At 38.4% G+C, this 21,298-nt stretch overlaps 1 protein-coding gene across 1 annotated transcript in view; it reads right to left on the minus strand.

Annotated features, from left to right (window-relative positions):
- The window catches only part of TMEM245 (transmembrane protein 245), a gene marked incomplete at its 5' end in the record, with an annotated part of 96,748 nt that overhangs the window by 36,492 nt on the left and 38,958 nt on the right, over nt 1-21,298 (minus strand). Inside the window, 4 exons of the mRNA XM_080820134.1 lie at nt 1,950-2,048; nt 9,766-9,856; nt 12,384-12,466; nt 18,858-18,962. Of these exons, the coding sequence (XP_080676260.1) occupies nt 1,950-2,048; nt 9,766-9,856; nt 12,384-12,466; nt 18,858-18,962 (378 nt within the window). The remainder of the gene's footprint in view (nt 1-1,949; nt 2,049-9,765; nt 9,857-12,383; nt 12,467-18,857; nt 18,963-21,298) is intronic.

A 21,298-nucleotide genomic window follows, 5' to 3' on the forward strand; every position in this document is an offset into this window, starting at 1 on the left:
ACATCTCCAGCTTCAGCCAAAACAGGAAAAGTATAAACACCCCATTTCAGGTTAGGTCCACTGGAGCACTTTAATAGTTACTCAAGGGTGAAAAATTTTGCATTATTTAAGAAATCAACTAAGAACTCCACCTAAAGACCTGAACTGTATTTTTCTGTTCACCTTCTCAGTACCATGTGTTAGCCTAGCTCAAGTGGTCTCTTCCTAAATACAGCTGTGAACACACTTTATTCCTCAATTTGTACCACTGTACACCAACACAGCATTTATTCTCTTTTTTCTTTTCAGCCTCTCTGCCTTTTTTTGGGTCTCCCATTTTGCTTTTTCCCTCCTTTCCTCATCTCCCTTTTCAGTCTTCCACACAAGATAAAGACAGCAAGAGGAGAGAATATACAGGACACCTAAAACTAACACAATGTTATATGTCAATTATACCTTGACAAAACAGGGAAAAATGAAAAAGAAACAAGAACGGGGAGCAAATCGAACTCTATATGGAAGACAATTACACTGACAAGAATGCAGGAATTATTAAATTTGAAAGAGATACGAATAAACAAAGTGACTGGTGAAGTTAACATTTAGAAAAAGAAGTAGTTTTGTAATATTCTGTTTGCATTTTGACACTTTTGCTAACAGCACAGTGATATCACTCTTCATTATGCAATGAAGACTTCAGGTCCTAGTAAAAGACATAAAGAAAGGAATACACCTGCCTGCTTATAAATCTATGCTTTTAAAATACTGACCTTCCTGGACCATAAAATGAAGCTTTTTAAAGGGGGTGAGGGATAGAAAATGCTGTTTGTAACCAGAAGCCCCAGAATTAGCAGAGGAAAAGGACACCTTTCCAATCAACCAGTTCTTCAGCAAATAACTACCTACAAATTCTGCAATCAGTTCTAACCTCCACTCTGAAACCCACAAAAACGAACACTGTTCCCTCAATTCATCCCAGGGGAAGAGTAAAAACTGGTCACTGAGCAACAAATTCAAATTTGAAATTGAGCTTTCCTCCCTTCCACCCCAAGTGAAGAGGTTGATCTATACGTGCTCCTCTCCTCACTGTAAACCCTGTGAAAACTGACCATCACCTTGTCTGGTTCTCTACCTCCTTCCCCACTGGACAGTCATCTTCCGCAGCCCTGCTCCTGGAGGCCCACAAGCCCTGCCAACCCTGTGTACGGCATGACCCCACACAACCAGCTGCTCTCAAAACCAGCATTTTTATGTCTAGTGGAAAAAGATATTATTTTCCATCACAATTTCTGAAGTAAGGGTAAAGGTGATTAAAAATCAAGTTCTCCAAACTTTTGGATCTATTTTATTTACCTCCTTTAAAAAAAAAAAAAATCTAGAGCTGTACTATCTCAAATAGTAGCCACTAATCACATGTGGCTATTAGCACTTAAAATGGAACTAGTCCAAAAACTGGAGAGTCCAAAAACGGCATTAGGATAAAACATACACCAGGTTTCCAAGGCTTGTAAGAAAAAAAACAAAGGATATAAAATATCTCGCTAAGATTTTTTTCTACTTGTTTGCATACTGAAATGATAATATATTGGGGGTACGCTGGGGTAAGTGAAATACTAAAATTAATTTCACCTGCTTACTTTTCACTTTTTAAGTGGCCATTAGAAAAACTGACATTATATACATGGTTTACACGTTGCAGTTCTACACAATGAGATAAGACGCTGTTGATGATAATGAACACAGGATGAAAAACACTACATCACAGGGACTGCTGGGCTCTGCATGCAGATTAACCATCAATTCAAGGGGACTTTCAGTGACCTGAAGTTTGGGACCTTGTAACTTAAGAATTTCAATAAATAACATCCTAATGTTAATATCTACCTAATTAACATCTATCTAGTCAATGAGTCTGTAAAATAAAAGGACTACATAGTTTGCGACTGAAATCCTCTAATAAAATAACTTACCTTTACAAACCAAGAATGATACAATCTGTCCCAAAGTTCTAGTACTTGCTTTTCAATTACAGCAGTATTGTTCACCTTATCTCCCAGAATTTTATGAAGCTGGAAGAAATACAGATATGATCTGGTTTAATATTTCAGACAAAAATCCAGTAAAATTAATTCATGCTGGGTCTTTACATTTGTTCCAAATCAAACTAAAATGTTCCAGATTATTTAACGGCCTCTAGTCACCTTATGATCTTTTCTTAAACTCTACTCTTCAATATTCCTAGCGAATTTCCTTGCCTTTCTTGGCTTTTTGCTTCTCTCTATTTTTGGGTCTCTGAGAGGGTTACTTCAGGTTGTTAGAGAACAGTACATATGAAGCCATGATCACTGACTTAGCAAGTCTTATCTGCCCAGAGAAAAGTCTGTTGGATGTGGCTCAAATGTTCATCTATTACACAGAAAGCTCATGTCATTTATCACCACTATAAGAATTACCACAGAACTAGGGGCGCCTGGGTGGCTCAGTGGGTTAAGCTTCTGCCTTCGTCTCGGGTCATGATCTCAGGGTCCTGGGATCGAGCCCCACATCGGGCTCTCTGCTCAGTAGGGAGCCCGCTTTCCACCCCCGCTCCCTGACTGCCTCTCTGCCTACTTGTGATCTCTCGCTGTCAAATAAATAAATAAAATCTTTAAAAAAAAAATTACCACAGGACTTTAAGTAAAATTTTAGGACCATAGCTATAAACACAAATATTTCCTATAGTGCGCTGAGAGACATCAGGTCTCAGAGTTATGACTAATGAGACTGGTGGTGTTTCTGGGAATCAAGTACATTGAGACAAGATAACTTTGAGGATAATTATTCATTATAATACCCCATGTTTTGTTATTAAAACCACAATATAACAGTAAAAAATTTATTTATTTATTTGAGAGAGAGAGAGAATTTTAAGCAGGCTCCATGCCCCATGCAGTGACTCACACGGGCTCAGTCCCATGACCCTGAGATCATGACTGGAGCCAAAATCAGGAGTTGTATGCTTAACTGTCTGAGTGACCCAGGTGCCTCAAGGACATTTTTTAAAAGATAAATACTAATTTGTAGTCTCACTTTCTTAGCATAACTGTTTCTACTTTTCCATATCCTCTGCAACTTTCTGCCCATTTATAGATATAATTTAGAATTCTTCATCACTAACCTTTATCTTCATTTTTAATGGTTCCATTTTAGTTCATAAGTTTTGCTTTTTTTAAAGATTTTTTATTTTTAAGTAATCTCTACACCCAACTTGGGGGCTTCAACCCCAATCCCAAGATCAAGAGTCGCATGCTCTACCAAATAAGCGAGCCAGGCACCCCAGTTCATTAAGTTTTGGTATTATTTTACCCGATCAAGGAATACAGAGATGATTCCCAATTTTTAATGTCACAAGTAACACTGCATTGAACATCCTTGCACACAATTTTTTTCTTATTACTAATAGTAAGATAAATTTTCAAGAATCAAAGGAAAGAGACACTTTACTAAAGGTTCCTGCTATGCACTGCTGAACTGTCTTCTATAGGGATTGTACCAGTTAATATTTTCCAATATCGTATGAATAAACCAATTCTTCCAAAGCCTTATGGACAGATAAGCCTTATGGACAGATCTCTGCTCAGCAGGGATCCTGCTTCCCCTTCTCTCTCTGCCTGCTGCTCTGCCTACTTGTGATCTCTCTCTCTGTCAAATAAAGGCTTTAAAAAAAAAAGAGAGAGAGAGAGATTAGGAGACAGACACACACAGACAGAAGACCATGTGAAAAAGACACAGTCATTAGCTAAGGAGAGATGCCTCGAAAGAAATCAATCCCACAGCACCTTGCTTAATCTTGGACAGATAAGCTATTAGGTAATTTAATTGGTGTAAAACTATAGCCAATTATTTTTACTTTTCTTCTTCAGCTACAAGAGTGACCATTCCTCCATGTTGGTTTTCAAAGTGTATTTTCTTTTGTGTGTCCTATTTGTGTGTCCTTTTGCTCTCTTGACACTGTCCTAACAGATATCTGAACCAGTTTTTAGACATATTGGATGCAAAAATATCTGCCCAATGTTTTCCTTTATATTTTACTTATTCAAAAACCAAAAACCAAATGAGTGAATATAATAAAAACCATTTACCTTTGCACAGCATTTTACAATTTACAAATGGCTTTCCCTTACATTATGTGATCTTTACAAAACCCCCAAGAGTTAGGAAGAAAAAAGTTTTATCACCTTTGTTCTTTCAAGATGAGCAAGCAGATTTAGAAAGGACCCATGACAGGCCCAAGGTCAGGCAGCTTACTGGCAGAGGTAGGATTAAAAACTCTAATACTCTTTCAACTACAGTATCTATAACCTATGAACAAAGAACACCTAACACAGCAAACTGCCCAAAATAACTATAAGTCACAATTACCCTAGTCTAATTTCCTTTAATTACTTGAAATTTGTCTTTTAAGTATCATTACTGTCAGATACTCACAGACCTCCTACTACCAACTCTTTCTGTCTTTGTCTGCTCAGTTTCTGAGACCCTTCTTTAACCAGAAAAGCCCCTAGCCTAGGCTGCCGGCACAGTGGCTTTCGCTGAAATAAAGCACTAGCTCAAACTAGCTCAAATCCCCTTTATCACAACATGACAGAGAGTAACTCTACAACACCACGACTTTGAAGGCAGGATTCAGCGTCATTTCAAACTTGTGGTGCTGCCAACCACAGCAAAACATCACAGACCCAGAACACCATCCTGTTTTAACGTTACAGTACATAGCACAAACCACAAGGAAGACGAGGCCAGAGAGCATGGGACCTGATGGCAACAGCACTGCTATCAGAGGACTCACCAGAGCACAGATACTGTTAGTGGTGTAGGAGATGCTCTTTGCATATGGAAGACGATGAAGCACTAACTAGGAGTAGGCAGAATGCCATCTGAGAGCTGTGCTGACTTAAGGCAAATAACCTCATCTATAAAATGGGGATGGGGAGTCAGTGGGCAATTCTCTGTTCTCATCTTGCTTGGAACCTTGACAGCATTTGCCACACCTGACCAAGTCTTTCTTGAAGTATCTTCTCTCAGCCTCTATGACAGACACGGGTGGTTCCTTCCAAAGGTTACTCCTCCTCAGTCTTCTCTGTTGGCTTGTTTCTGGGACCTTCAAAAGCGTAAGTGCTCCAGGAATCTATCTTTGGTCCTCTTCTGTCTGTCTCCTCAAGCCATGTTATAGTATCAACTGTGTCCCTCCTAAATTCTTACATTGAGATCCTAACCCCCCAGTGCCTCAGAATGTAACTGTACTTGGAGACAGGGTCTTTAAAGAAGTAACTAAGTTAAAAGGAGGCCATCAGGGTGGGCCATAATCCAGTATGACTGGTGTCCTTATAAAAAGAGATTAGGAGCGGGGCGACTGGGTGGCTCAGTAGGTGACGCCTCTGCCTTCAGCTCAGGTCATGATCTCGGGGTCCTGGGATCAAGTCCCGCATCGGGCTCTCTGCTTGGCAGGGAGCCTGCTTCCTCCTCTCTCCCTGCCTGCCTCTCTGCCTACTTGTGATCTCTCTGTCAAATAAATAAATAAATAAAGTCTTCAAAAAAAAAAAAAAGAGAGAGAGATTAGGAGACAGACACACACAGACAGAAGACCATGTGAAAAAGACACAGTCATTAGCTGAGGAGAGATGCCTCGAAAGAAATCAATCCCACAGCACCTTGCTTAATCTTGGACTTCCAGCCTGTAGAACCATAAGAAAGTTAAGTTTCTGTTGTCTGAGCACCCAGCCTGTGGTACTTTGTTATGGCAGCCCTACCAAACGAACACAGTTCATCTCTCCTGCTGGGTAGAGTGACACATACTATCTGACAACATTCCAACTTCCACCTACAGCCCAGACCTCTCCCTGAGCCCCAGCTATGTACATTCAATGGCCTTTTCTGATGCTTTGGCTTAGATATCTGCTAGGTATCTCTAACTTAACACACCCCAAACAGAATTACAGCTCCATGTCTCTGTAATCCCCCACCACCACCTCCAGGTTTTTTCATTTCGGGAAGTGGCACAGCTACCCTTCCAGGTGGGCTAACCAAAAACTTCCTTCCTTTTCACTCTGTATCCAATCCATGAGTAATTCCTGTCAGATCCACCTCAAAAATATATACCAAATGTGACCATTTCTCTCATTTCCCACTTCTACCATCCTAGTCCAAGTCATCAACATCTCCCCTGGACTACTGGAATAACATTCTTTTAGCCAGCCCCCTGCCTTCTCTTTTAGCCAGCCCCTTCCTGCCCATCACTCCCAATAAAGCAGCCAAAATGAGCTTTCAATATCCTAAATCAGGTCATGTCCCTTTCTGCTTTAAGTCCATATATATCTTTGTAACTAAAATAAAATCCCAACTTCTTATCATCACCTACGGCTCATCCTGTCACTACATCCCCCATTCCAGCCACGCTGGCCTTGTTTCTTTCCTTCAACCAAGCTTGTTCCTACCTCAGAGCCTTGGAATTTTCTATGCCCTCAACTTGAAACATTCCTTTCCCAGTCTTGGTGAAAGCATTACCTTCTCAGAGACATTCTCTGGCGTTCTAGCTAAGGCATCGCTCTGAGTCACTTTACATTACCTGGTCACAACACTTCTAGAACAGAAATGGTTACTTCTTGACATGTTTCATGTGTGCCTCCTCTCATCAGAGTAAGTTCCAGGAGGGTGGCAACTCCTTCTGGTCTACTGCTTTTCCCCAGCACTTAGAACAGTGCCTGGCACATTTGTGGATTGGCTGTCACTTCCTTCATTCTAGGCATGGGAGAAGGGACAGTGAAAACCCATTCAGGACTAATTTTCCTACTGTCTCAGGGCAGCATCTCTAGGTATAAATTTTAGAAAGAACATTATTAAGCAGAAAGGTTAGCTCAAGCAAGGATGTCCAATGAAGAAAGTAAACTAGATTTGAGCAAGAGCAAACTAGCAGATCTGGGTACTATAATGCATGGAGGATATAAGAGATAAGGCTGACAAGGCAGACTGGGGCAGGTAGACAGAAACCTTCTCTGTTCATACCTACACATACCCTAAAAAACTCTACCTTTTCTGAGTATGACCTCTTCTCCTAGCTTTATCCCTTTTTATACTTTAGCTCTTAGGACCCAATTCTCTCATGATTGTTAGCTGGATGAGATCTGAGCTTATTAGAAAAGTTAGCCCTACAGGGGTACCTGGGTGGCTCAGTAGGTTAAGCATCCAATTCTTGATTTTGGCTCCAGTAATGATCTCAGGGTTGTGGGCTCAAGCCCCACACTGGGCTCCCCACTCCAGCAAGGAGCCTGTGTGGGATTCTCTCTCTCCCCCTCGCCTTTCCCCTCTGTCACTCTCTGTCCCTTTTCCCTTCCCCCTCCCAACTCCAAGCTTGCTCTCTCTAAAATTCTAAAATAAATAAAGGAATCTTAGTATTTCTACATTTCAACTTGTACAATTACAATGGTTTTTAGGGTTTTTCCTTTTTTAAGATTTTATTTATTTATTTGACACAGAGAGAGGGAGAGGGAGCGAGCACAAGCAGGAGGAGCGGCATGCAGAGGGAGAAGCAGGCTCCCAGCTGAGCAGGGAGCCCATTGTGGGACTTGATCCTAGGACCCTGGGATCATGACCTGAGCCGAAGGCAGACCCTTAACCAACTGAGCCACCCAGGAGCCTCAATGGTTCTTTTTAAAAAAACAACTTTATTGAGATAATTCACACACCTTATAATTCACCCACTTCTGTGTACAATTCAATAGTTTCTTTTAGTATATTCAGAGTTATGTGACCATCACCAAAACCAATTTTGGAACATCTTCATTACCCCAAAAAGAACCTCCCTACTCCTTAGCAATCACTCCCTAATTTCGCTAAATCTCCCCAACCCTTGGAAACCATTACTCTATTCTCTTTTTCTGTAGATATACCTCTTCTGGACATTTCATATAAATGGAATCATACGTATCTAGTTTGACTGCTTCTTTTACTCAGCATAACGTTTTCAAGGTTCATCCACATGGTAGAATGTATCAGTGCTTCCTTCCTTTTTATGGCCAAATAACACTCCACCATTTAGATATACCACATTTTGCTTATCCATTCATCAGTCAATGGATAGTCAATGATTGGTTTTAGATACTATCCCCTGTCTTCCAAATCAGGATGATGAATATGTTACAACCTTTGTTAGCAAGACCCATCTCTCTTCAACTATCTTTCCTTTCGAGGCTTGGGTAAAAGTTTCAAACATAACTTCTAAGTAATCTGAAAGTTATTTCTATAAAATCTTAGGCACATTTCTCCAGCTCTTCCCAAATAGGTAAGAATTCTAGAACTCAAATAGAAAAACCAAAAAATCTAAATGTTCTGCTTTCAGCAGAGTAAGTCAGCCAATAGGGTTCTAGAAGTCTAAAATGCTTTTGCAATGGCTGGCAGGATCTTCTATGATAGTTAGGAGAGCTATACCCATAAACTTATCTTTTAAAGACTTCCATGTGGCATTCGATCAGGTCACCTGGCATGGACTCAAGAAAATCAGTTACACAGATCTTTCTTTTAACTTTTTACTCAACCACAATTCCATTCTTAGGTTAGATTACTATACACATGTATACACTGTAATTTTTAAGATAACTTTTTTTTGAGACTTTTGTTATTGAATTTTATTTGACACAGAGAGGGAGATCACAAGTAGGCAGAGAGGCAGGCAGAGAGAGGGAGGGAAGCAGGCTCCCCCCTGAGCAGAGAGCCTGATGCAGGGCTCGATCCCAGGACCCCGAGATGACGACCTGAGCCGAAGGCAGAAGCTTAACCCACTGAACCACCCAGGCACCCCTGTTAATTGAATTTTAAACAAGGAATCACATACCAATACTTTTTTCCTGAACATACAACTCACTGCAACAAATCTTGTTAATCCGTAGATGTTCCTAATTACTTCAATATACTAAAATTTCAAATTACCTTCTTTCCCATAGGTAATATTGGGGGGGGGGGCATTAATCACAGAAACGGACCCTTACCTGCAGTAACTGTGCCTTATCCTCTATCCTTCATTTCCTTCCACAACGCTTCAGACAAGCTAATCTCCTCAAGCACACTCCCACCTCCATATCTCGGCTCACATGAACACTCCTTAAAATACAAGATTCCTTCTCTTTATTCATTGAAAACCTATCATTCAATCCTTCACGGTCTATCTCAAGTGCCACAGCAAAGCACCTAGCCCAGTTCTGGGCGTGCTCTTCCAGCGTGCTACAGCAGAAACGACAAGGGATTTACAAGCAGTCTTCAGTTTGAAACCAAGCTCTGCCATTCACTGCATGACCACTGGGAATTTACCTAGCCTTGCTAAGCCTGTTTCTTCCTCTGCAAAATGGGCCAATTTAGACTACTACAGATTTCCTAGAAAGATTAAATGAAACAAACTGGAAACTGCCAAGCACAGTCATCAGCAGATAATAATATTTAATATTTGCTAACAACCATTTCTTTCTCCACAAAGTCTTATTTGACCACCCAATCTTAATGATCATTCTGTCCTAAGGCACAAATAATGAGTATCTACCTTAAGCAAGAAGCAAAGGACCAACCTCTCTGTTCAGGCTACTAGCACCATTAAATACAATCTTCCAGAAAGTTTACTTTCATTGTATGTTTCTCCTTGACCTGTAGATTTAAGCATATTTCAAAAACAGAAACTGTTCTAAAGAGAATCTCCATTTACACTTCATCAAAGCAGGAGGCCCCTACCAATGAAGACCTTGCAGAGAGAGGCTCTTCTCTTACCTTGTGTGTTATCCATTCTCTTCCATACTGGTACACGTTGTTAGCTGCAGAATTGAGGGCTCTTTGGACTACTTGAGCCTCAGGAAGCCAACTAATTTAAAATAAAAGAAAGAAAAAATTAAAACTAGTACATTTTTAGTGGACTATGTCAGTAACTCTTGGAATTCCATGTATTTAAACAATCAGTAACTGACAAATTATTAATCAGTCATCACACAAGGATACAAATGAATCCCATGCAGGAATCCTTGACTAACACTTAATTCTACCAATTGAGAGGCTGTTCAAGCTCTCCTTAGCTTTTAGACCCACTTTCCCCACCACCTCCCTTTCATTCTGCTCTGCCTGGTTTCTGCCCATACACATCCTGGATCATCTGCCTTATTCAGCACCAGCCTTATTCCAGCATCAGAACTGCTTGGAAACGTATTAGTTTGTATGTCTAATTTGTTTCCGAGCAGTTCTGATGCTGGAATAAGGCTGGTGCTGAATAAGGCAGAAATATCTTCATGTATTCTTTATTTTTTTTTAAGATCTTGTTTATTTATTTGAGAGAAAGAGAGAGAGCGCGCACACAAGCAGGGGGAAGGGCAGAGGGAGAGGGAGAAGCAGACTCCACGCTGAGTAGGGAGTCCTGACACAGGACTTGATCCCAGGATCCCAAGATCATGACCTGAGCCAAAGGCAGACCCTTAGCCAACTGAGCCATCCAAGCGCCCCTCATATACTCTTTAAATTGTACCTCAGAGGGTTGTACACTACAGATGTTGACATTCACAAATTGAATAGTCCTGATTTCAACTATCCATGAGTGATGCCCAAAGGCCCAGGCAAACAGTAACTAAGAACTTTCCTGAGGCCTAACTATGACACACACTACAAAGCTGGCTTAGGGGAAAGAGTCAAGTCAAATGCACAACATTCTTGACTTACAGCAGTTTTTTTTAAAAGATTTTTTTTATTTATGTATTTAACAGATGGAGATCACAAATAAGCAGGGGTGGGGGAAAGCAGGCTCCCCGCTGAGCAGAAAGCCCCATGTGGGGCTCAATCCCAGGACCCTGAGACCATGACCTGAGCAGAAGGCAGAGGCCCAACCCACTGAGCCACCCAGGTGCCCCTCGACTTACAGCAGTTTTATATCCTTGTAGTACTTTATACAGTAAATTGGAAGTGACAGCTAGCTTGTGTGTGTATTTGTGTAAGAGAGAGAAAGATGGTCCTAAAGAGAAAGCTAATTGTCACTGACAAAATGTAATGATACCTAGGAAAGCACTTGTTTTTAACCAAAGAAAAAGACATTCTGGATACATTAGAAAGTGCAACTTCAAATTGGTAAGGTTTCAATCTTTAATATTAACCAGTTCTCCCTATGCTCCAAATAAAGTATTTCTAAAACTTTTGGCAAATTCTCAAATATTTCTCAGCAAGTTAAGACAAAACTTTAGAGATGATTACAAATGTAATCATCTAAGTATGAAGATATGAACAGGAAATTGAGATCTTTAAATAGAGGTGGGATTTGGGGAAAAATTAAGTAGCTTTTAAATTATTCTAGTTCATCAGTGCTTTGAAGGAACTGCTGAATATTTTCAATTATCTGGTACGACATTTTATGGGGAAAATTATAACCTCTAGTGTTAAAGTATGAGAATTCACATTAGTATTTGAATAGATCTTTAATGACTAACAAGTGTCTACTAGGCCTGATAAATTACAGAGATGTCTGGGTGGCTCAGCCGGTTAAGCGTCTGCCTTCAGCTCAGGCCATGATCCTGGGGTCCTGGGATGGAGTACTGTATTGGTTCCTTGCTCAGCAGGAAGCCTGCTTCTCCCTCTGCCTGCCATTCCCCCTGCTTGTGCTCTCTCTCTCTAACCAATAAATAAGTAAAATCTTTAAAAAACAACAACAACAACAAAACAAAACAAAAAAAACTTTACAGAAACAGGTGGCTGGATTTCACCCTGAGCCACAGATTGCCAACCTTGCCTCCAAAATGATACAATGTAAGAGCCCTCGGATGACTCAGTCCTTCAAGCATTTGACTCGCTTCAGCTCAGGTCATGATTTCAGGGTAGTGAGATCAAGCCCCCCATTGGGCTCCACACTCAGCTGCTAATCTGCTTGGGATTCTCTCCCTACCTATCTCCCTCTACCCCTCTTCTAGCTCAGCTCTTTCTCTAAAATAAATAAATCTTTAAAAAAAAAAAAAAAGATACAAGGTGGAAACACTGCTAACTCTGCCACTGGGGGATTATCTCAATTTGCTTAACTTTTGATCCTGATTTCTTGTGTATGAAATGGGAAGTCTCTCCAATCTCCTCAGTCACTGCGAGGAACACAGGACACATGGTAGGTGAAAGTGCTTTGCAAATCATAAACATATTATAAACTGTAAATCTCATTTCAAATATAAAGGCATTGACCATAAACTGTTCCCAAAATCTTATGTACATTCCTCTCCCACCACCCCCCAAAACATGACATTCATATGCAAAAATGTCAACATTCATCAAATCTCTCTTCCAAATTAGCTGCATCAATGAAGATCAGCTTGTGAAAACAGATACTAAACCTAGGGCATCCATTTCTATTTTTGCCAAAATAACATTCTTACTTTGCCCACTCAGGGTGATTTGCTAGAGTCTCATTAATCAAATTGCTTGTGACTTCAATCATGTGTACACTCTCTTGATGTACCTGTATTACGGAGAGGAGAGAAAAGAATCTCAATAAAAAATAAGCCCAATTTAACATTTATTTTTCTACACTGTTATTGGAACAATGATTTTGAGTCAAATAATTACACACTTAGTTCCAATTAATTTAGAAACCTGTACGGAACAGCTGTTATACATAATGTCCTACGACCCTCACTATGGAAAATAAAAAATACACACTAGCTCTCTGACTTCAAGCTCAACAACTTCAGGAAAAATTACATTAGAAGATACATTCAAATATTTATTACCCAAACACAAGACAAATAGGTAGATATATTCAGTTCACACACATTATGTGTCTATAGTATACATAAGCTTTATCAACACTGCATGAGCTTATACAATTATGATGCAGTGTGAGACATCAAACAAAGAATTTAGTAAAGTTTCAGAGTAAAATAAAACAAAAAAACAGCTGAAACTGCATCTTGGAATTTACCTTTCTAAATAACAAACAAAATGAGGAGGACAGAGGTGCCTGGGTGGCTCAATCAGTTAAGTGACAGACTCTTGATTTTGGCTCAGGTCATGATCTTAGGGTTGGGAGGTCAAGCCCTGTGTCGGGATCCCCACTCAGCGTGGAGTCTGCTTGAGATTCTTTCTCACCCTCTGCCCTTCCCACTCTCCCCCTCTCTAAATTAAAAAAGAGAGAGAGAGAGAAAGAAACAAGCCAGTGCCAGAGAACATGCTCTATATTTTACTATTTTTTAAAAGATTTATTGGAGGGGCACCTGGGTGGCTCAGTGGGTTAAAGCCTCTGCCTTTGGCTCGGGTCGTGATCCCGGGGTCCTGGGATCGAGCCCCGCGTCGAGCTCTCTGCTCTGCAGGGAGCCTGCTTCCTCCTCTCTCTGCCTGCCTCTCTGCCTACTTGTGATCTTTGTTTGTCAAATAAATAAATAAAATCTTTAAAAAAAAAAAAAAAGGTTTATGGGAGAAAGAGAACAAGCAGGGGAAGGGGCAGAGGGAGAAGCCAACTTTCCACAGAGCAGGGAGCCCAACTTGGGCCTTATTTCCCAAGATCATGACCTGAGCTGAAGGCAGCCACTTAATGGACTGAGCCACCCAGGTGCCCCTATATTTTACTATTTTTAAATGAGGCATATTGAGCGTATGGTTTGTCTTGCTATTCCATGTTTACTCGAAAGAACATGATTCTGCTGTTGTCACTTCACATTGGCCGATAGTGTTTTTCAAGATTTTTATATTCTTACTAATTTGCATCTACTTATTCTCTCAATTACTGCAAGAGGAGTATTACTGAATCCCTAACTAAAATCACTGATTTGTCTATCTCTCCTTTTAATTCTGAATATTTTGCTTCATGTATTTTAGAGCTCTATTGTTAGGAACATACACACTTAAAATTGGTATATCCTACTGCAGTATTACCCCATCATTATGGAAAGACCTTACTTCTTATTGGTCTTCAGTAATATTTAACTACATTGTCTGATATTAATATAATTTATAACTCGTATGTTTACAGTTTGCGTGGTATATCTTTTTTTCATCCTTTCACTATCATCTTTTTATGGCTTTGAATTTCAAGGGTAAACCACTTATAGATACCATTTGCTAGAACTTGCTACTTTATATCCAGACTGAAAATCTCTGCCATTTGATTATTTAATTGCCTCACATTTAATATATCCACTGACATGACTGGATTTAAGTCTGCCATTTTCCTATCTCCTCTCTGTCTCATCCCTATTCTTATTCTTTTACTGTCTTCTGTGTTAAGCAATTATATTTTTAGTATACCATTTTAGCTCCTCTAAAATATAATGGTTGCTATTCATCTTAAGCCGACCACATCTTTATCATAAACCACCTCAAGTTATACTGACTTACTTCCAACCAAATACAAGAACTTCGTACCAGTATAATTCTGTTTTCCAGTCTTCTTTTTGTGCTATGGTTATACATATAGTTCATGTATGTGTATTATGAACTCTACGATACAGTGTTTTTTACTTTTTTACTTTTCTTTAAATAGTCCTGTTGTTTAAATAAACTGACAAGGGGGGGTGTGGAATGTAATTTTTATATATATCCACATATTTACCAAGTGCTTTTCATTCTTCCCTTTGGATACAAGTTATTTCTGGAGTCATTTCTGTTCAGTCTGAAGGAATTCCTTTAGCATTCCTTATACTGCAGTTCTGCTATTAACTAATTCTCAGTTTTGGTTATCTAGAAATACTTTTATTTTGCTTTTACTTTCAAAGAATAGTTTCGGAGGGACTCCTGGTTGGCTCAGTCAGTTAAGCGTCTGCCTTCGGCTCAGGTCATGATCCCAGGGTCTTGGGATCAAGTCCTACATCAGGCTCCCGGTTCTCTCACTCTCATGTGTGCGTGCTCTAGTAAATAAACAAAATTTTAAAAAGAAAGAAAAAAGAATAGTTTCAGTGAATATAAAATCCTTGGCTGACTAGTTGTTTTCTTCCCAAGGCTAAATATGTCGTTCTAATGTCATGTGGTATTCACTGTTTATTATGAGAAGTCAGTTGTTACTTGTTTTATTGTTCTCCTGCATGTGATGTGTAATTTTTCTCTTGCTTCCTTCAAGATTTTTTTTATCTTTTTGGCTTCCATTAGTTGGACTATGATGGGTGTCTAGGTTTTGTTTTATATGTATTTATTCCACTCAGCATTTGTTGAGCTTCTTGGCTATTTTATTGTTCTTCACCAAACTTGACAAGTTTTTGACCATTATTTCTTCAAATATTTTTTTCCACACTTCTCTTTCTCCTTTCATTTCTGGGATGCCAATTACATATCTGCTAGAATCTTTGCTATCATCTTACAAATCTTTGAGTCTCTCCTCATCCACCATCTAAAAAATATTTTGTTCGTCAGATTGGAAACATTCTATTGATCTTTCTTCAAATTCTTTCTTTTTTTTTCCCCCCTGGATCCCAAATCTGCTGTTGAGCCTATCTAGTAAATTTTTCATGCTGTTGCTCTTTTCAGCTCTAGGATTTCTAGTTAGTTCTGTTTTATAGTCTCCATTTCTCTGTTGAGCATCTGTATTTATTTATATATTATTAGCATACTTTCCTTTAATTTTTGAACATATTTATAATAGCTACTAAATCCAACATCTGCACTACTTAAGTATCCCTTTCTTTGACTGCTTTTCCCCCGCTCCAAGTCACACTTATCTGTTTCTTTTATCTTCAGTAATTTCTGGTCAAAAAAAAATTTTTTTTAATGTATTGTAGCAACTCTGGATTTTGTTTTGTTCTTCTGAGAGCTGTTGTTTGTTTCAGTAAGCAATTAACTTATCTGTAGTGAAGCTGCAAATCTGCCCTCCCAGTCACTGATGTTTCTGCTCAGTGTTTTTTATTTTATTATTATTTTTTAAAGCCTAAAGCCTTCCCGAGCCTGCATAGTTTAGCAATCAGCAAATGATTTTGGCAAAAATCATGCTCACGATAGGAATCTTCATTCTCTGCAGCCTAAGATGTGTGAGTTGAGAAATGCAATCAAAGGCACAACCAATTTGCAAATTCTCCAAGCTTTCAAAGTGCACAGGACTCCTTAGAGTCTCCCAGAAACCAGTTTAGGATGTATGGTTTATTAATCTTCTTATAATTAAGCCCTTCATGGTTCTCTTGCTCCCAGAATCTCTCCCTTTAATTTATAGCTGCTCTCTTGCCAGCCCCAGACCAAGTCTACTACCTCCCACAGGAAAAGCTGCAGGTTTCTGTTGCCCAAACTAGGCAGAATGAGAAAAACTCCAAGCACAAAAGCCACAAACTACCTGTTTTACCAGCTTCAGTAACAGTTTTTCATGAGGAAATACTCCTCAGATTGTTGCCTAACTGATGGTTTTCCAATGCCCTCATACAGTGCTTTTAATAACTTTTTTAAGATTTTATTTATTTGAGAGAAAGACAGAAAGAGCATGAGCAGGGGGAGGGGCAAGGGGAAAGGAAGAAGCAAACTCTCTGCTCGGGAGGGAGCCCAACTCAGGGCTCAATCCCAGAACCCTAGGATCATGAACTGAGTTGTCAGACATTTAACCGACTGAGCCACCCAGGCTTCCCAGTATTTTTAATAACTGTATGCTGTTTTGCTCTTGCTTTCTGTGGGAAGGAATTATCTGACATCCTTGCCCTGTTATTACCCAAAGATGAAGCCTAAAAGGAATTCAGACAGACTGGATGTGGATAACAAAAGAAAAGAATGTAGTCAAGGACGACTCAGAAGCTTTTCACCTAAGCAAGTAGAATGGAGTGGTCATTTACGCCAAAATACTTAGACTTTCAGGAGGAGAACACACAAGCCAGGGAAGAGCTGAAATTCAGTTTTTGATATGTTATATTTGAGATGGCTATTAGACATTCAAGTGGATACTCTCATGGTGTTTTAGAGAATCCCATTATTGTCTGGGAGAATAAACTAGATAACCCTCAGTTTCCTTCAAAAGCTCAGTCTGCATAAGTCCTAGACCACAAAAAAAGTAGTTCAGTAATACATGTTATCCAAGTTCAGGAAAGCAAAAGCTCACTGAAGCATGGGTTGAGCAAAAAAAAAAGGATATGAAAAATGAATAGAATTGACATGAGCAGGGGAGCCTGGGTGGCTCAGTCAGTTAAGCGTCTGCCTTGGGCCCACGTCATGATCCTGGGGTCCTGGGATCGAGCCCCATGTTGGGCTCCCTGCTCTCCAGGGAGTCTGCTTCTTCCTCCCCCTGTTCTTGTGTTCTTGCTTGCTCTCTCTCTTTCCCTCTCAAATAAATAAATAAAATCTTAAAAAAAAAAAAAAAAAGAATTGACATGAGCAGTCAAGAAAACCCTCTGCAAAGAAGCAAAGAAAGGAAAGTGAAATGGAAGAGCAGGAGAGAAGAAAAAGAAAAATGGAAGCTCATACTGTGATAAGGTTTCTCTAAGAACTAGAATAGAAGGTAAGAATGTATAATGGCAGGTTTAGGCAAAATGTAGCAAAAACAAAAAAAAGGTCTCTAAACAAGTCTATACAGTTTATATAAGTGACTATACATGATCAGTATCCAGAGAACAGATAAGAACTACATAGAAACTGAAACAGAGATATGGAGAGAGCAAGTTATTACGAGCTGAGACTGAGGACATACTGAGCCTAAAAATAACTAAGAACAGGACTTCCAAGTGGAGATTCATATAGCAGGAAACAACGCAATCCCTCAGTAAATTCTGTGTATCAGATTATCTACTGATAACATATCTCTACAGCACTATATGAAAATATTTCATATCCATGATTTCACATAAACTTCACAATTCCTGGAAAGCAACATATCAAAACCTAGGATGACAAGTTCAGGGGACTTCAGATAAAGATTAAGATAAAATAAAATAAAATAAAAATTTATTTTAAAAGACAAGAAGATACATCACTATAGAGAAAATTTTAGCTGCACTTTAGAGAATTTTTTTTTTTTTTTAACAAAGAAGGGTGTTAAAACCTGAATGTTTGTATCCTCCTAAAATTTTATGTTCAAATCCAAACCTCCAATATGATGGTTAAGAAACAGGGCCTTCAGGAAGTAATTAGTTCACCAGGATGGAAGCACTCATTATGGTATCAGTGTTGTTATAAGAGGAGACACAAGAGAGGTGATCTTTCTCTCCCCCATGTGAGGGTACAAGAAGAAAATGGTCATTTCTAAACCAAACAGAGTGCCTTTTACCAAGAACTTGACCATGATGGCACCTTGATCTGAGACCCCCCAACTTCAGAATTGTGACAAATAAATGTTTGTTGTTTAAGCCTCCCAGTGTACAGTATTCTGTTACAGCAGTCCAAACTAAGAAGAGAAATAACTGGAAGTGTAAGCTGGAAGGACCCAGAAATTGAGATATAAAGATTCTATGGTATAGTAGCAGAAAGACCAATGGGACAAGGAGGGAAGGAGCTAATCAAGAAATTCTGATCTAGTAAACAAGGAACTAACTAAATTAGGACTCATGAGACCAGATCACAGTTCTCCCATTAAAAGAAGCCATTTATTCTTCACTATCTGTGATCATTTCTGAGGATTTTGATAAAAACAAAATAAAATTGCACATAAAAAATTAAAAGTAGGCAAATTCATGGCAAAACTAATAATGCAAAAATCTAAAAAATTTGTTATATATATTTATAAGCAAAGGAAGTTTTCCATGCCAACTTCTGCCAGCTTCTTGTACATACTACAGTTTTTTAAGTAGGCTCCACTCCCAGTATGGAGCCCAGTTTTGGGCTTGAACTCACAACCCTGAGATTAAGACCTGAGGTTATACCAAGAGTCAGATTTTTAACCAACTAAGCCACTCTGCACCCCTGCATACTACAATTCCAACAAGAGTTTATTAATGGCAATAGGAACTGTCATACTCTACCTTTGCAGTCAGGAGTAGAGCTAACAGAAGAGTTCCTATCACTAACAAAAATATGATGAAAATGCTTATTATTTTGTCTAACATCTTCTCCAACCAGATGATCATCTGCATAGAAAGGAAAAAGAGAATTACTTATCTTCTGAGCATAACTTAATAAAAATGCATATATATCCAAATATTATTAAGACAAAATAGGACATTCAGCATTGCAAATCAAACTACGGCATAATGATTAAAGCAGCGAAAGCTTAAGCAAGTTCAGAAAATTAACTAATAGCATTAATTACTGTTGTTATATAAAAAGTTTATTATTGTCCTAAGAAAGGCAGTCAATTTGAACATATTTACGTTTGAATTCTCACACAATGGTATATTTACATTTCAAGTTATAATTTATAATCTGGTAAATATTCAAGACAAAATAAAATATTTAAATGAAATAATGATAGTACATTAGCTGACCTCCAATCTCATGGAATTTTACTATCAGTTAGCAAATATAGATAGCTTTAGAAAAAGTATGCCTTACAAAATAGGTATTCCCTAAATTATATAAATAAAGTAGGAGCGAATTAAAATGGGAATTACATTCAAAATATTTTTTCCCTTTGATGCCACTAAGGTTACAAAAACAGTAACAATAAGAATCTAAGGTTAAGGTAATGATAATATCGATTTCAGAATACTACCCTGCAGGGGTGAGGTCGGCAGGTAAATGCACAATTAGAAGAGATACAAAATGGGCTTTAATTATACAGGGAATGTTTCATCAAGCTGGAGGACAGACTCACTGATGTTCTTTACATCTTTTTATATATGAAATATTTCATAACAAAATACTTTTTAAAATCTGACATTCCATTTGAAATTTCCATTCTTTTTAAAACATAAGCTCTAGGACAAATTGACTGTAAATAAAGAATAATCATTACTACAATGGTTATTCCTTAATCAATAAAATTACAGCTCTCCCTAAATGCTATATTTTGAGTATAACTTCTCTCATCTTTCACAATCACAAATAACCTTACATTTTTTAAAAATTTTGTTTTCAGAATATATAATAATTATGACAGATTTCTACAATTCCTCCCATGCAAAGCTACCATGTAACATTTCAAAAATAAAATCAATTAGACTGATGACTACTGAAACAACACATTGCATCCCTCAACCCCTACATAAGCTACAGCATTGCTGAATAAGTTAGTCTTAATTTAAATCTGAATTATGCCTCCAGTTAGTTAAACACTCAAGAGCAAAGAATGGTGGTTAAAAACAAAACATGACTTCTAAAATATCTTCCATTCCATGCTATAAGCTCGCATCCCTTTATCTTTCATGAAAGATACTATCACTAAGAGATCAACGCTGCAGTGAACTCAAAGATAAAAAGTTCATCTTTTATCTTGACAATTATAGCTTCAAACAGAAGAGTTAATTTTCAGTGCATGCCACCAAAGCATCAAAGACAATGCAGAGATTAAAAAAAGTAGTATCAAGTTTCTAAGATATGGAAGGTCAGATGTCATATTTTGAATGTACATTCTAAAATCAATGAAACTTTCCAGTTGCACAATCAGAAACCAACTCTTAAATAGTTCTTAAGACAGTTTCCTGAGGAAAGAGCTACTGTTCTACTCTTCTTCTTTGTAGTTCCCAAGCCTGACAGTGCGTGGCACATGGTAAAAGCTCAAATATATATTTGAACAGGCAAACATAAATAACTTCAGAATTAAGACCAGATTTGTAGTCACAAATTATAGTTTCTAAAAATAACTTGGGAGCCCCAATTTTCTAAAAAATCTCTATTCTGAAATATGTTTTTAAAATGTAAATGATGATTTAGAAAATGTATCTAAATTTAAGTGTGGGTATTTCTAACATATAAAACATGGAATTCACAAATACATTATGTATATCAACATTACAAAATCAAACTTTATGTTTTTAAACCAGGGTAGAATTTTCCTATCAGAAGCCATATACCTAAGGGTTAGAAAAAATCCACACTAAGAGATAAAGAGATAAGATAAAAATCTGTATTCAGGGCTAACAGCAAGGGTTAGAGGTTTCATTCAAAATTTAAAACAAATAGAACCATTTAAGATGCTCAATATATAAACTAAAAAGATGGGGAGGGGGATCCAGTCCCATTATCTCTGGTTAAGTTACGGTGAAAAAAACAGGACAAAAACGGAGACAGGTAAAGAGAGAGAGAAGAGTGGGAAAGAGAGACGGGGGAAGAGTTACCAAAGAATAAAGGGAGGTTTTTTGTTGTTGTTTTTTTAAAGGTCAAAACAGGAGAAAAAAGTGTGTGGCTGGGGGAAACTGGTGCACAAAACAAAGGACCAATCAATAAAGAGGAAATAACAAAGTGGACAGAAAACTTAGATGGAGGAAAAGAACCCCCAGAAAAAGTGAATGGAACAAGACTCTTG

Source organism: Martes martes (assembly GCF_963455335.1).
Source record: "Martes martes genome assembly, chromosome: 12".
Classification (NCBI taxonomy): domain Eukaryota; kingdom Metazoa; phylum Chordata; class Mammalia; order Carnivora; family Mustelidae; genus Martes; species Martes martes.